Here is a 17,331-nt window from a genome sequence, read left to right as displayed (position 1 = left end):
GGTGTCTGCATTTTGGTTGTTACATTAGGTAACACTTTGTTTCTAAATAGAAAACACTTTCAGAACAATTTTATTAGTCTTAGTCAATGAGTAGCGTGATACCAACAGCAATTTGTCTTAAGGTTTAACTGTTTTGTAAAATTATGGGTACATTCCATGCTCTGACTCTCAAAATAACAGCATTCTAAAAATACAGAATAGTGTGTACCACATTATGTATTTATATATGTTAAGAAATACTATCATATTTAGGGATTTGACAATTTATGAATAAGCAGATAAGATAAGAGTTTAGCCACAATGTGTTAAGCTAAGCAGAAGATTTAAAATAACGATAACAAAGGTAACAGTAACTAACTAAACAACTAAGAACATCAAAGACCTTCAGCACTGACTGACATCTAAATTCTGGGAGTGCAGTATAACAGAATTTTTAGGGCATGGATACCAACGGAGTCTGTATGTGGAAATGTTTTGTAGACTACTACACATATTTGACTGAGTCAGATTTCCAGTATAGAAATAAGATGCACAACATACTGTTACTGGGACATTTATTTATTCACTTTTGGATTTTTCATGACAAAAACTTCCTAGGTTCTATAGGAATACTGTTACTTGCATCTGTTTAATGTGTTTCTTTACACTGAATAGAGTTAAATCAAGGCTGTTTCAAAAGTTGGAGCCTAAAGTTCAGCTCCTAAAATGCTACACACACTAACTTCTGTTATCTGAAAATCTTGTCCAGAATATTTAACTTTTGATAAGGATATTGTGTATGTTTCACGCACTTGCATATAAAAATATTCAGTAAACATACAGATCCTATAATGGAAGCCCCTTTATCTCCCTATTTCGCTTTACTACCGCAATGTATACACTTTCACAACTCACTTGCTTTTTTTGTGATGGTGAAGGGAATTAAATCTTCAGCAATGTGCTAATATAATGAGTTTGATATATACTACACATTTAGAATTCGGTGTTTTTTCTCTGTATGTATGTGTTTCCATTTCAGTGACCTATAGAGAAGCAGTTGAGAGTCTGATGGATTTTTTTTCACATGTTGCCATGTTTATGGTGATTACCTTATAATCACTTAGCAAGTTATTCAAATGTTAAACTTTTACTTCCAGTTTCATTATTCTGCAGAGAATTCTTTCAGGGTGTAGGTTTTTTATTTTATTTTTTTTTATTCAATCATATACCATAATGCATGAATTAGAGCTTGGAGCTGAAGGATAAGATAAAATTACCACATCATTTCTGGTGAAGGTTAATGTCTTTTGATGGAGTTACAAAATGCCCTTTAATTTACAATAATTCCCCGTGCTTGGCTGTGTATTATAGTTAGAATTTGTAGGAGGCACTTATTCCTCCTTTGTGTTCTGTTTTCCCTTTTTCCTGATCACTTCATTAGCAGTAGTTATTAGGCTAATTTGACTTTCATAGATATTTGTCATTCCAGGTAGAGGGGATCATTTTTCTTTGAGAGTGAATATGAATGCCTGTTTCATTCAGAAGGGAGAGAGAGAAGGGGGATGGCCAGGGCTTCAGTGAGGTGCTCACCATGCGGCCCCTCCTGCCCCGCTGCCTGCCGGGAGGGATCTCCGCCGCTCCGGTCAGCCGGGAGGGAAGCACGTGGGCTGCCCTGCTGAATTTGCTGCAGGGTGCCCCCCTCCTCTGCGCTGCCGCCCCCTAGAGGGCAGCTGGAGCGGCAAACCAAAAAGAAAAGGGGAGTGGGGGAAAGGATGGCCGGAATGCTGCCCCTTGGAATCTGACACCCTAGCTCGAGCTTGCTTAGCTGGTGCTTGGAGCCGGCCCTGCACGTAATAGCATGGTGAATGGGTGTAATCACTCTAAATAGACTTTTAAAAAACTAAACTCTCTACCCATACAGTCCCCAGTTGGTGTCCAAGTTCACTAGAGCACATAACTTAAGTTCTTTGCGGAACAGGGTTGGCTTTCTGAGTTTGGGGGAGGTCAAAAAGGTGCTTCACACAATTTGAGAGATGAACGAACAAATTATAAAAGCCATTATTGTAGGAAGGATGCTGATGAAAATATAGTGTATGTAGATGTGGTTATTTTCCTTATCTTTTACAAGTAATGGTTCTAAACAGGGTTAATACTATAAAAGACCAAGAATTAAAGTTGAGGACTTTGGATGACTTAGTAGTAGTAGGGACCACCATACACATAGGCATTGTGTTATACCAAGGCAGGCCTATGTACCTTACAGACCAAGTATTTCATTTTGCAAAATTATTAATCTAACCTCTCTCATGAGGAATAAATTTACTTAGATGGAGCTACTATAAGGTGGGTGCATAACTGGCTGGATAACCATACTCAGAGAGTAGTTATTAATGGCTCCCAATCCTGCTGGATAGGTATAACAAGTGGGGTTCCGCAGGGGTCTGTTTTGGGACCGGCTCTGTTCAATATCTTCATCAACGACTTAGATGTTGGCATAGAAAGTACGCTTATTAAGTTTGCAGATGATACCAAACTGGGAGGGATTGCAACTGCTTTGGAGGACAGGGTCAAAATTCAAAATGATCTGGACAAATTGGAGAAATGGTCTGAGGTAAACCGGATGAAGTTCAATAAAGACAAATGCAAAGTGCTCCACTTAGGAAGGAACAATCAGTTTCACACATACAGAATGGGAAGAGACTGTCTAGGAAGGAGTATGGCAGAAAGAGATCTAGGGGTCATAGTGGACCACAAGCTAAATATGAGTCAACAGTGTGATACTGTTGCAAAAAAAGCAAACGTGATTCTGGGATGCATTAACAGGTGTGTTGTAAACAAGACACGAGAAGTCATTCTTCCGCTCTACTCTGCGCTGGTTAGGCCTCAACTGGAGTATTGTGTCCAGTTCTGGGCACCGCATTTCAAGAAAGATGTGGAGAAATTGGAGAGGGTCCAGAGAAGAGCAACAAGAATGATTAAAGGTCTTGAGAACATGACCTATGAAGGAAGGCTGAAAGAATTGGGTTTATTTAGTTTGGAAAAGAGAAGACTGAGAGGGGACATGATAGAAGTTTTCAGGTATCTAAAAGGGTGTCATCAGGAGGAGGGAGAAAACTTGTTCACCTTAGCCTCTAATGATAGAAGAAGAAGCAATAGGCTTAAACTGCAGCAAGGGAGGTTTAGGTTGGACATTAGGAAAAAGTTCCTAACTGTCAGGGTAGTTAAACACTGGAATAAATTGCCTCAGGAGGTTGTGGAATCTCCATCTCTGGAGATAATTAAGAGTAGGTTAGATAAATGTCTATCAGGGACGGTCTAGACAGCATTTGGTCCTGCCATGAGGGCAGGGGACTGGACTCGATGACCTCTCGATGTCCCTTCCAGTCCTAGAGTCTATGAAATCTATGAAATAGTGCTTGAACATTCAAGTATTGTAATTGTTCTCCATAAATAGGTTTCTATATTAAATTGGAACAGGTTTCCTGTATTAGAAAAAACTCTTCTTGAAGAGATCAGGTGGGGCTCAAGGAAAGCCTTCCAGCAGTTAGCTCAGTCCAGCCTCAGCTGACTATTGGCAATTGGTGAGAGCAGAACCCATATTTGCAGTATTGTTATAACTAGATACTTTTTCTCTAAAGCATAAAAAGTTCTGTTGTGTTTCCTGCTGATAGTTAGACATATTGAGGTACTTCTAAATCTTATAGATAGAATGCCAGGTGTAACTTTTCCTTCGGTACTAAAGTATTGTATCTTCCTTTTTCTTCAACATCTCTGCACAAACCCCAGGGTGCTATACTAAGTAGTCTTAAGGGATGCTTTGTAAAACACTACCAATAGTAATATCAACAACAAGATTGATTTCCTAGTACTTAGTACATTTTTTATACTATGTAGTAATATGCATGATTTTTATTTTTCAGATATTTCGAAAGAAAGCAGTGGAACTTGGAGAAAAGTTGCTCCCAGCGTTTAACACTCCCACTGGAATACCTTGGGCATTGCTTAATATTAAGAGGTAAAAATAACTATTTTTTGTGAATTTAGCACACATGAGAAGGGCTGCATTTAGTTAAATTAAAACTGAAGTCCTGTCTTTATCTACAGAACAGGTATAAGCACAGGCAGCAGCATATGCTTCCCCAGGTCTGAGCAGTGTACCTCAGACTTTGTTCTGAAGAGATCACCTCTGAGCAACAAGGGTAATTGTCCTTAAACTCTCAGTAGAGACTGTCAACAAACATGCCAATTGAGGGGGAACTTTTGTTCGCTCTGAACTTGGCTGATATCAACTCATTACAGAGGGATCAATGAACAGCCACCAGATGGTACGGAACTTGGTCACATTTTAATATTCTAGAAAATTTTAGTCTTCCTACATGCTCAAGGGGAAAAAATTCCTATAAGATCTTACATTTTTATGTTCTGAACTTAAATAAATTTAAAATAAAAAGTTAGAGAACATATGTGAATTCGTAAGTGTGTTTCCAACTTTTTCTTTTTCTCACTTACTGTGCTGCTAGTCAGCTAACCTGTGCATGAGTGTAATAGAAATGCCCCACTTACCAAAATAGATGTGTGATGCTGAAATAAAATAGAGATTTTCCTCATTTTAGCTAGTTTTGGAAAGCCTTTTGGGGGAAACATATTCTCTTCTATATTTTTTTTATACCACACTAATCTCAATAGTAACAGCACTTTTGGGAGTGCATTAAGAGATGTGAGTAACATCCATCACATGATTCATTCTCGTCTCTCTTCCTCTCCCCAGGGAGAAAATGTTTTTATGCAATGCAATGTTTTGGTTTACGAGGGTTTTGTTTCAGGTTTTTTTAATATACACATTGTGTGTGTTAAAGGCAGGTTGAAGGAAATGTGCCTTGCACTTGGGGCAGAAGGTGGTGAAGGAAGTAAGTTTATGATGGTTCTTAGTTTTCTTTGGGAGAAAGACTGGTCCCCAAGAAAGCTGTGTGTCCTGCACAGCTGAGCTTCATCTTTATTGGAGAAAGTTCTTTTTTTATCTGAGGGTGGAGTTGTCAACCACAGTTCTCATCCCTGAGAATGATGATCGTTTAGATACTCTGGGGTAGGCCATCAGCTCCCCTCAAGACCTTGAACTTGACTGTCTGCTGTATGAGAATCCAGCATAGAGAGTAGAGGATGGGGTTGATTTGCTCGTGGTAGCCAGTGTTGCTGAGGAAGCATGCAGCAGTGTTATGAATTAGTTGGAGTTTTGAAGGGATGATGGCTTCAATCTATGGTACCACAGGAGCTCTGTTGGGAGCACAATACTGAGATTCTGGTACGTTCTTGGGCAGTGAAATCAGTCTCTGATTTCAGGGCCAGGGCATCAAGGATGTAGTGGATTCAGCACTAAGTGGTTCGGTGCCGCCTCCTCCTCCCCCAAAATTAGACCTATTCTGAATGCTTTAGGAACTGAACTCTTTTGCTGGCCAAACAGAAAAATCAATTGATTTCCCAGCTCTAACATCAGTATAAGCTTTGTCCTTTGCCTACCTTGCTTCAGGAAAGCCAGTGTTTATAACATTTGAAAGGGAGATTGTGTATGGGACTGACACTTGCGGGCAGGAGACAAACTGTGACATGCAGAAAAGTAGTTTGGATTGCTTTTATCATGTTGGGCCAGTCAAGGGTAAAGCTGTATCCCTGGGGACAAGTTCCTATACAATACTTTTCTGTTTTGGATGGAAATTTTCTCCAATGTTTGAGCAGAGTTGGATATTTTTGTCCCTATTATTCCCATTAAGACAATGTTACCACTCTTCCATAAACATCCTGGTAGTATTTTCACCTGTCAGAAGTAAATGGCATGAGGCTTTCAGTTGTTCCATTAAATATCTGGTCTCCACTGGCCTGGAGAAAGGGAGTCCAGAGGTTACTTAAGAATCTACTTGTTAATAGGTAACATTACTAATAATCCACTGAGTTGTTCCTTTTTAGAATAACATTTATGTTTAACATCCTGACTAGCTCTTCACCATTTGTAAAGTGTATTTATTACATGATAACATAACATTTTAAAACACTGGAAAGAAAATAGTAAACGTAAAAGCATATGGTAAAAGTTTAAGCCGATTTAAATAAAAGTATCGTTTGTGTAGTTAGAACAGGGTTGGCAGTATTTGTTAGACACTCTCCCACAAAACACACACACACACACACACTCCACACTGTTAGCAAGTGTTGGTCCTGTGATGGAATATTATGTAAGTTCCACCAACTCATTACCCACCAGAGATACAAGGGAGCTATCTGTGAAGGAGCTGTCTGTACAAGGGAGCTGTCTGTGAGGAAAGGATGTAAGAGATGGGGTGAACAATCCTGAGATGGGAACCATAAGAGCAGTTAAGACTAGGAAGAAAATTTGAGCTGAATGTGGTACAGTATTACTTTCTGTTAATAAAAGCAAACGCCAGGAAAGGGCAAGTTTGCACATTACATAGGCTCCTGACTGTTTGAGTGCAGACTGAGAATAACATCTGGTCACGCTAGATTCAGTTATGTCTTATTTTTACGTTTTAACATCTGTTACAAGTTAAAAGTGGAATTGAGCTGAAATCTCAATTCCCTGTTCCACAAAGTGAGAAAAAAAATGGTTGACTGAATGGTTGAAATATCTATGAACAAACTAGATACAGTAGTTACTAGAAGAAGGTTCAGAAAAGGGCAACTAAAATGATTAGGGGTTTGGAGAGGGTCCCGTATGAGGAAAAATTAAAGAGGCTAGGACTCTTCAGCTTGGAAAAGAGGAGACTAAGGGGGGATATGATAGAGGTCTGTAAAATCATGAGTGATGTGGAGAAAGTGGATAAGGAAAAGTTATTTACTTATTCCCATAATACAAGAACTAGGGGATCACCAAATAGAAATTAATAGGCAGCAGGTTTAAAACAATTAAAAGGAAGTTCTTCACGCAGCGCACAGTCAACTTGTGGAACTCCTTGCCTGAGGAGGTTGTGAAGGCTAGGACTATAACAGCGTTTAAAAGAGAACTAGATAAATTCATGGTGGTTAAGTCCATAAATGGCTATTAGCCAGGATGGGTAAGGAATGGTGTCTCTAGCCTCTGTTTTTCAGAGGATGGAGATGGATGGCAGGAGAGAGATCACTTGATCATTGCCTGTTAGGTTCACTCCCTCTGGGGCATCTGGCATTGGCCACTGTCGGTAGACAGATACTGGGCTAGATGGACCTTTGGTCTGACCCGGTACGGCTGTTCTCTTGTTCTTATGTAAATCATAGAATTTTGGGACTAGTTGGGACCTTGAGTGGTCATCTAGTCCATCCCTCCTGCACTGAGATAGATAGGACCAAGTGTATTAGATCTTCCCTGACAAGTGTTTGTCTAAATCAGGGGTCGGAACAGGGGCAGAGTTGGGGCGGGGACTTTGGGGAAGGGGTTGGAATGGTGGCGGGGAAGGGGTGGGGCCTCATGAACTAGACAAGCAGTCTGAGGTATGAAGTTCAGCATGTATCATTCTTTGCTGTCTGTAGTTGGGAAGAATGTTTATTAAAGGTGGCAGTGTATTTTGTTTGAACAGTTACTTTAAAAAGTTCCTGTCGTTACTGACCACATAAGGAATAGTTACAGGTGTTTATATTTTATTAAAACCCCTCTTTGCATTACAGTTTTTAAAAAGTTAATACATTGACTTTTAATAGCATACTCTATTACTCTTCATTTTTTTTCATTTTTGACTGTACTTTTGTATTGGTGTATGAAAAGGTTGCAGCGATGCAGCCCTTGGGTCAATGTACTAGTCCTCATGTGGCCCTGGTGGTGATTTGAGTTTGAGATCCCTGGTCCAAATTATTCTTGAAAACCTCCAATCACAAGGATTCCACAGCCTCCCTTGGTAGCCTATTCCAATGCTTAGTTATCCTTATAGCTAGAACATTTTTCCTAATATCTAATCTAAACCTCCCTTGCTGCAGAATAAGCCATTTAATGTTTGTTCTGCCTTCAGTAGACGTGGAGATCAATTGACCCACTGTCCTCTTCAAATATGTTAAGGGCTGTTATTTAAAGACAGTTATCAGATCTCTCCCTCAGTCTTCTTTTCTCAAGACTAAACATGCCTAGTTTTTTGGATGAGGAAGAAAGTGCCCTCAACAAAACAACATTTATGCTGTTTGAGCATCATGAATATCTTTGTATCAGTAAGTAATGTCTTTATAGCAGGCTAGTTTTTGATTTTCATTAATTACCGTATACTGTACAGCAGTGGTCCCCAACCTTTTTCGTCTGGCGAGTGCCAGATGACGAGCCATGGAGGATCTGCCGAAATGCTGCCGACAAGCGGCAACGTCAGTAGGAGTCGCCACCGAAATGCTGCCGACAAGCAGCGTCATCCAGAGGCGTCACTGCCGAAATGCCGCCAGTGGTAATGCCTCTGGATGACGCTGCTTGTCGGTGGTGTTTTGGCAGATGCTCGTCCTCTGGCCAGTACACAGGTACACTTAGACGCGCTGGCGGGCTCCATGGCACCCGCGGGCACCGCGTTGGGAACCCCTGCTTTACAGAATGGCTGTCTGAGTTAGGCTGGGGGTCTGTCCAATCCCTGAAGCAGCCCAGAATTAAGAGGGCACAAAGATGGTGCCCTCAAGCCAATTTAGCTAATAGGCCTGTAGGAAGCACTGCACAGAATCTCACTATAAGGGCATGTACTGTATAAATTATCTCTTCAGTCTTGAAAAAAGAAAACAAGGAAAAAGCTTGTCCTAACATACTTAATATATACTTTTTGGATCACGGTAATGACAGACCACATATCTTAAAATGATGCAGAAAAAGTAAGATTCTGTGACACTGCACCCCATATTGTTCATAAGGATATTATTACGATGTGATTATGACACAGTTATGTGTTGTATGCAAGATAAGTCGTGAGATATCATTGGAAAGGTTATGATTTTCTGAATATGATTATCCTATTTGTATGCATTTATCAATTTTGTATCGGAAGTTATGAATATTGACTGTTTCTGTATTTCAAATGTAGTTACACTTGGGTAATGCCCACTAGACAAGATGTTTACATTCTAGATAGTGGGTGGGGAAGAGCCATTAGAAAGAACAATAGGCCTTTAGGAGAAGCTTATCTCCCACCTGGGGAGCCTTCCTGTGAACACTCCAACAGCCTGTGAGTGGTGGCTGCTATGACTCTATAAGGACACGTGATGAGATGATATGTCTCTAGACTCCATCTTGGGCTGTCATTAATTTTCCACAGACCACCAGTCTGAGAACTAAGCTTTGAAACAAAGGGTTCCTGCTTTATGTAACAGCTATATAAGGCAGGGAGTGACATCGTGGTGTTCTTCAATCCCCATACAAGTGACTCCTGGAAACACCTGAGGAAAAAAGACTGAACTGGGGGAATTGCTGGTCCCAGGCTACAGGGATTTTTAGCCTGTGAATGGAACACCTGGGGATTCCAAGCTGTAAGCATGTGCAGCTTGCCCCTTAAGAATCTACAGCCTGCTTTTATCATCTTTTAGGGTTAGACACAGCTATTCATATCCAATCTATTTAGTATATTAAGTAGGGCCGTTGATTTAATCGCAGTTAACTCACGTGCTTAACTCAAAAAAAATTAATCATGATTAATCATAGTTTTAATCACACTGTTAAACAATAGAATACCAATTGTGAAAAAAATCTAAAATATTTATTAAATTTTCATTTTCAAATATATTGATTCCAGAATACAAAGTGTATAGTATTCACTTTATATTATTTTTATTACAAATAATTGCACTGTAAAAATGATAAATAAAAGAAATAGTATTTTTCAGTTCACCTCATATGAGTACCATAGTGCAATCTCTTTATTGTGAAAGCGCAATTTACAAATGTAGATTTTGTTTTTATTTTTATTTTTATTTTTTTGGTGTTACATAACTGCACTCAAAAATAAACCAGTGTAAAACTGTAAAGCCTACAAGTTCATGGTGGAATGGTGGTTAAAGCATGAAGGGACATATGAATCTTTAGGGCATCTGGCATGTAAATATCTTGCAATGCTGACCAGAACAATGCCATGCGAATGCCTGTTCTCACTTTTAGACGACATTGTAAACAAGAAGTGGGCAGCATTATCACCTGCAAATGTAAACAAACTTGTTTGTCTGAGCAATTGACTGAACAAGAAATAGGACTGAGTGGATTTGTAGGCTCTAAAAGTTTACATTATTCTATTTTTGAATGCAGTTTTATTTTTGTACGTAATTCTACATTTGTAAGTTGCACTTTCCCGATAAAGAGATTGCACTACAGTCCTTGTATTAAGTGAATTGAAAAATATTATTTTTTATTTTTACAATTCAAATATTTATAATAAAAAATAAATATAAATTGAGCAGTGTACACTTAGTATTCTGTGTTGTAATTGAAATCAATGTATTTGAAAATGTGGAAAACATCGAAAAATATTTATATCAATAGTATTCTATTATTGTTTAACAGCGTGATTAATTGCGATTAATTTTTCTAATCGCTTGATAGCCCCAATATCAAGTTTAGTTTGCTTTTTTTGTTTATTTGCTATCACTTAGAACCACTTAAAATCTATCTTACATAGTTGTTAAACTTATTTTTGCTTTATCTAAGCCAGTGTTTCTCAAACTGGGGTCGCCGCTTGTGTAGGGAAAGCCCCTGGCAGGCTGAGCCGGCTTGTCTACCTGCCCTGTTCCAGGTCCGGCCAATCATGGCTCCCACTGGCCGCGGTTCACTGCTCCAGGCCAGTGGGAGCTGCTGGAAGCAGTGTGGGCTGAGGGACTTACTGGTCGCCGCTTCCAGCAGCTCCCATTGGCCTGCAGTGGCGAACCGCGGCCACTGGGAGCCACAATCGGCCGGACCTGTGGACGGGGCAGGTAAACAAACCGGCCTGGCCCACCAGGGGTTTTGTCTACACAAGCGACAGCCCTAGTTTGAGAAACACTGATCTAAACTAGTGTGCGGGAATCCTAATTCAGGGGCAAAAGGCATATTCCTCTCCACATTGAGGGAGGGAGAAAATTTTATGAGCTTACGCTGTACTGTTCCCTGGACAGCGCAACACGGTATAATTTTGGGTTTATACTCGAGAGAGGGGGATGTCTGAGGAGCTAGTAGTTGCCTTGGCTGTAGCCTTCCCATGCAAAGGCTGGTCAGAGAGTTTGCATGTAACTGCAGCTGGGGTGTGTCCCTACCTGTATGCATACTGGTGAAATGCAGGCTGGAAAGGGCTTTGCATCTTGTCACAGCAGTACAGTGTAAGAGGGAATCCAGGCTGGTGGGTAGGAGGGGGTCTCAGTGATACCCCAGTTCCAGGTGGCACCCCAGGAGAACGTGTCACAGATTCATCTAAGGAGACCTCATACTTTGCTTACTTCCTAATCTTAATCTTCTACAAAAGAGGAGTCAATTCTATATAATTTTGGAGGTCAAGAAATCTCTACTTTGATCATGGTCATAAATCAATACTTGTGCTTATTAAATTATCTTTAGTAGGAAATGTAACTGATGAATGGAAACCCAAAGTTTGAAATTCTGATCTTAAAACAATTTATCTTGAGTAAAGTTTTCAAGTGTGCTGAAATCTTAGTTTTTAGAAGAGTTCAAATCCCTTTTGGGGGAAAAAAAAAGGGGGGGGACTTAAGTGTTTTGGAAATTACCCGGTACTCTTTGTCTTTCTCTGCTGTCATTTTGCTTACTTGAAAGAAGATGTAGATTTTAGTATTTAAAATAACCGTTCCCTTTGAGTTTCTGCACTTTATTCAAAACTTTTTAAAACATTTTGTTCATCTTAAAGAAACAATAATCATCGTACAACAGACCCTCGCTAGAACGTGTGTCTGTATAGTGCGAATACGCTTATAGCGTGGAACCGCGCATGGATCCCAAATTTAATTACCTTCATTGGAATCCATGGTAACGCAGTCCCTGCTATAACACGGGACTGTGCATGGATCCAAAACCCCGCGTTCTAGCGAAGGTCTGGTGTATTTAAGAGCCTGTGCCTAGTAAGAGTATTTAAAGAACACGTAATGGGAATGAGAACATGAATGTATGAAAGAGGATCCAAACAAGTGAAAGAAGTCAATAAGTCAGAAACCTTATCTGTTGGCTTAATTCCACTTATTCGCAAGAATACATAAAACATGAATATTGCAGACATTGAATTGTGTTAACTATTAGAGAAACTTTGGAAGAAAAACTGGTAGCTACAGATTTAAAAGCAAATTATTTTTTCAGTTGATTGTACAGAATTTCTAATTGTACATACTAACATAGCTGTTCATGCAGGGGATTGTAATGAGAGCATCAGCCTCATATTTTCTGCTCCAGTTGTCACTGCTGACCATACAGAACTTACACCTGTATATGGCATATTTCCTTTTATCTTATTGTCTAATTTTATAGGTTATGCATAGTTGAAGAGGAGAAAAATAAGATTCCTAAAAAAACAAAAAACTAGAAGTTCTTTTGTTTGCTTGCTTGAATTTTAAGAGCAAATGTCTCATTTAAAGCAATAGCAACACTTAAAAAAAAAAAAAAAAAAAAAAGCTTAGGGTATAACGCTGGGAGCCCTGAAAGTTCATCTGTGTCAGAAAGGCAGGGGAGGTGGATTACCAGTGCTGATGGGAGAAACACTTCCATCGGTATAGGTAGTATCTATGCACTTAGCGTTGGAGACCCTGCAAGGCCAGCAGACAGTAATCTACATTATCTTTGTCTCTGCAAAGGATATCTCTATCAGTGATTAATTTGCATTTCAAGCATTGTTTAATCAACAGATTGATTTAATCAACTAATTTATGTATTAGACACAAGCCCTTCAGCCTGTATTTAATTTCTAGCTTTTAAAAGAAACGTTATTTACTAACTACAGTATTCTGATTATGTCACTGGGGTGTAAACACTGTTGTTAGTTGTTTTAGACAACACAGTTCTCCTTGTGGCAATTGTAGAAGGCTTTGCTTTCATTGAAATGGAGAGCTAGTTGTGTGTGTTACATACTTAGTGTATTTCTTTAATAGTAAAAATCAGATGAGAAGTACTAAAAGTAAAATGAAGAGTTTTCTGCTGCTTTAACTTGGTGTGTGTACTCTTTCAATGGGCATGCATAAAATAAAAGCAGTACATACAAACCTAAGTTAAACTTCCATGATTGATTTACCTATCAGTTGCTTCAATTTCTTTTGATGTCCTAATTCTAATAGTTGTCCAATAATCTATAGTTTCATAATAGACAAGATTTAAGTGTCTAATGTAAAACAAAACAAAACTGAAAATACTTTTTTGGGGCGAGGGAAAGAGAGGAGAGGACACCTGGCTTTTGTGCATCATAAAGAAGGCAAAAAGGGCACAAGCGCAACTCCCCCCATTCAAGTATCAGAAAGGGACAGAGTCAATGTAAAATCACACTTACGTTGAATTTTTTTTACCTTTGTCACAAATAACATCTGGAATTGTTCTAATTGAAAGACTAGAGGAAAACTTTTTATCAGTTTACTTTGTGCATTTGACTTTATATATGCAGCATACTTTCCATTTGAATAGCATGGGGGACACAGTTTTTATTCGGATAATCAGGAGTTCATATAATTGAGAGGGCAGGAGCCCTCTGCAGCTCCACTGTTATGGCCCCGCTTGCCCGCTCCTGTGTTGGCAGGACTGCAGAGGGCTCTCTGCACTGAAGCAGGAGCTGTTCAGCAGCAGGATGACCTCCCTTGCAGCTGGGGGTCTCTGTTCTATTATCCAAATCAACTGGGGGACAAGGATGGGATACAAAGAATATGGAGATTTGGATAATAGGCTTTGAAAAATCCAGAGTATACTGGATTCAGTTTCACTCTTTTGCCTATCTAATGAGTCAGTAGCCTCTAGGGGAAAAAAATTTAAGACACAAAAAATGATTCTCAAGCCACAAAAATTGACAAAGTCACTTAGGTACAGTATCTGAAATTACTTTAAGCTTGCTTTTAAATGGACCAGATTTCAAACTGCTAGAGTAACTTTTAACAAATGGTGGCTATGCTTTTATTGAGAGCAGGGGCAATACTCCAAAATACCATTAAACTCCAATCCTTATTGACACTCTCTACAATTATTTGTTTTTAATGATATTTTGAACTGTTTTTCATAATTCATTGGTAAAATGGATTCTGTTAGGACCTTCAGAGGCAGAAAATTCTGCATGGTTGTTATTGCCTGAAGAAACAAGACCTCCTTCCATATTGACCTTTTCTTAATTTTTTTTGTTCTACTTTTGATACATAAATCATTGCCTGAATTACTTACATAATAGAATCCCTCCGTAGCCTTTCTCCAAACAGTGTAAGGCGTAGTCTTCCTAGGTTTTTATAGCTGAAACCTTTCATATATTTGGTTAATTTAGTAGCTCTGTTCTGGAATTTCTATATGTGGATAGTGGTAATGTGCCCCAGGTGCATACATGTAATATATATATATATGTCTGAATTTTAACCTTTTAGACGGTCACTGGGGATCCTATTCAGGGCTGTCCTTAGCATTTTATGGGGCCCTACACAGTATTATTAAACTAGTGCCCCTATGCCCGACGGCATCCTGGGTTCACAGCCTGGGGGTGAGGAGGGACGAGGCAGCAAAGATACTGAGATGTCCAGCCTGCCTTATAGCAGCGGAGAGTCACAGTTCCCCGCAGAGACCCCCATAGCCTCTCCCTGGCAGAATGCGCGGCACTGGCACATTCAGCTCTGTGAATATGGCCCCTGCGTAAGGAGACTGTTCTTACCTGCTGTCATGGGCAGTGGGTGAAGCTGCTGCTTGGAGAGGCTAGCTCCCCAGCCCACCTCTTCTGCCTGTGGCCCCGCCCATACTCCACCCCTGCTCTGCCCCAGTCCCCGCCCCACTCCACCCAGGCCCTGCCCTTTTCCCCACTGTCTCCCTCCTCTCTTCCCTCCTCCACCCTGCTTATCCCCTCCCAGCCAAATCCCTGAACCCAAATGAAGCAAATGACATTTGAAAAAACATTCTTTTGCAATTTTTTTCTAAAGAAAATGGAGCATGTTTTCCATTGCATGCCGGATGGTGAAGACTGGACGTGCAGGAAGTACCTAATTAAAAGCACTAAATTTGGGAATAAAAAATGTCAGTTACAGGTCTTTTTTATATTCCCTGAAGTTTGTCAGAGATTTATTTGCAGAAACTTTGTAGTAAGGGTGAGTTAGCTGTCCTGCTGAATATAAAATTAAATATTATGGACTACATGATGCAGCTCTTCTCTGTTTTACATTTTCTTAATCAGTATTTCTAAGCTGATTTTATATTTTAAGTGTACTCTTAAGCCTTCATAAAGTAATCATACCAGATTACTACATATTTAACTCACTGGAACAAAGACATTATTTTAAATTAATCAGTCGCAGAAATGTAGTGTGTTCATAACAATGTTCATTGCTTTTTGAAAAAGGGAACACTAATTTACTTTGTGTGATCTCCGTAACAATAGACATGTTTATGAAATTTCACCAACTTTAAAAAATTATGTTTCCAAAGATTTTAGCATAACAAAGGATTTTATATCTTACTAAGGTACTGATTTCGGCTGGAGGGTTCTTTTAAAAATAATCAAATAGTCAGAAGTAAAGAGAGGGGAACTCGTTTGTTCAGCTGTCTGGAAGGAAAGTGATGCTGTCCCTTTAAGGGCTCTCTTCAACGGTGGGGTAAAGGGAGAAAGGAATGGACAGGAAGACTCTGGAAGCAAGTTTTTTTGTACTGTAGTTATTAAAATTAAAATGTGTATTTTAGATAAGGGTGGTCTTTTGAAGCATTTATTTAAAAAAAGATATGTCTGAAGATCCAAGCATTTCAGGCTAAAGATGAATACTCAGACTCAGTATCTAAAAATCTATGCAAGGATTTTTTTAGAGATGTGATTTTATAATCTTCACCAACACACTAGTTTAAAATTTGCTTTAAAAATATTTCATTAAAGTCCTGTAGACTAACATGTTTTGAGTAAATATTACAATAATGTACAACTGCTTTTGTCAATAAATTCAGAAACTGACAGTATGTACTTGGGGGTTGGCAAATGCCTGTTAAATGGCTTTGTTACCACTTGAATGGCTCTTTAACAGTTTCAGTGTTATGCTAGTATGTCTGGCAGGCTGGAAGGCTTTTTCACTTTTAAGTTACTAGATCCCCTCCAGAGGAAGACTCACCAGGCTGCAGCAGCCAGCTGTGGTGGGAGCCTGCAGAAAGGGTCAGAAAAGGGATAACAAGAGCTGTGTGGGTGGATGCTAAGACCCAGGGCTACCCCAAATTTTTGAGTGCCCTATGCAGCCGCATATGCCTAAGGATGGCCATGATCCTATTGCCATTCTTTTCTGAAATAAGAATGCGTAGAACCTCAGAGCTCCGGACATCTCAGTTGTCCATAATTCTGAAATGTTTGTAACTCTGAACAAAACGTGATTAGGAAGTCGGCAAACCTAACTGGGGTGCCACCAAAGGAATGAAGAACTGGCTTCCTCAGACTACCAGTGTCAGCGGGGAATCCATTAGTGCTGTTTGATCTAATAAGACTCCAAGATTGCTAACCACAGAGAAGAAAAGGAGGTAGTAGTAGTAAATGGCAGCAGTTGTAACCTCGAGTTGCTTTCCTCTACACACTAGAGTTGAGTTAAAACAAATAGCTTTCACCCGGGATGCTAACTGAGATAGGCACTAGGAAAGCGAGATCAGAGCCAGGGTTTAAGAAAAAATGTACTTGACTACCATTAGCATTCTGATGGTATTATTGACCCAGAACATCTCTGTTCACCCAGCAGCTGTGCCTACATATTAAGCATAGGGATGTAACCCTGAGGCCTCCCCACATGCACAAGAGAGCCTTCAGGAAGGATGAGCAGTTGCCCATTATAACTGACTACTGAACTCAGAAGGAAACAAATGGAGAACACTGTAAATTTATCTCCGTCCATGCCATGTCACAGATCTTTTCTTGATACCTCTTTTTTTTATGGCCCTTTAAGTATAACTTTTATTTCTTTCTACCTCCACCACCTTTTTTGTTTTCAATTTGTATAAGTATATTTATTTTCTGGTACCATACTTTAAATCTAGCTAGCAGGATAGATACTTACAATGTTGTTTGCTGTCTTGAAATTTGTGATAAATCTGCTGAGGATGCTATCAACAGATCAAGCATTCTTGTGTAGCATTTTGTTTTAGTCCTTTTGGAATGCCCTCAAAATAATTTTTACAAGTTGTTTTCCCTAAATAACAGTTCTACTTATTATAGATTATTTTCCCCTAGCAATCAAAGAATCCCATCATCATATTAAGATAATTGAAGCCAA

General features: G+C 39.4%; 1 protein-coding gene across 1 annotated transcript in view; it reads left to right on the top strand.

The window, feature by feature from the left end:
• The window catches only part of MAN1A1 (mannosidase alpha class 1A member 1), a 210,266-nt gene that overhangs the window by 117,264 nt on the left and 75,671 nt on the right, over positions 1-17,331 (top strand). The window contains exon 5 of the mRNA XM_075063907.1: positions 3,900-3,994. Coding sequence (XP_074920008.1) covers positions 3,900-3,994 — 95 coding nt within the window. The remainder of the gene's footprint in view (positions 1-3,899; positions 3,995-17,331) is intronic.

Source organism: Chelonoidis abingdonii, chromosome 3 (genome assembly GCF_003597395.2).
Source record: "Chelonoidis abingdonii isolate Lonesome George chromosome 3, CheloAbing_2.0, whole genome shotgun sequence".
NCBI classification, from domain to species: domain Eukaryota; kingdom Metazoa; phylum Chordata; order Testudines; family Testudinidae; genus Chelonoidis; species Chelonoidis abingdonii.
This window is presented reverse-complemented; position numbering and strand designations above follow the sequence as displayed.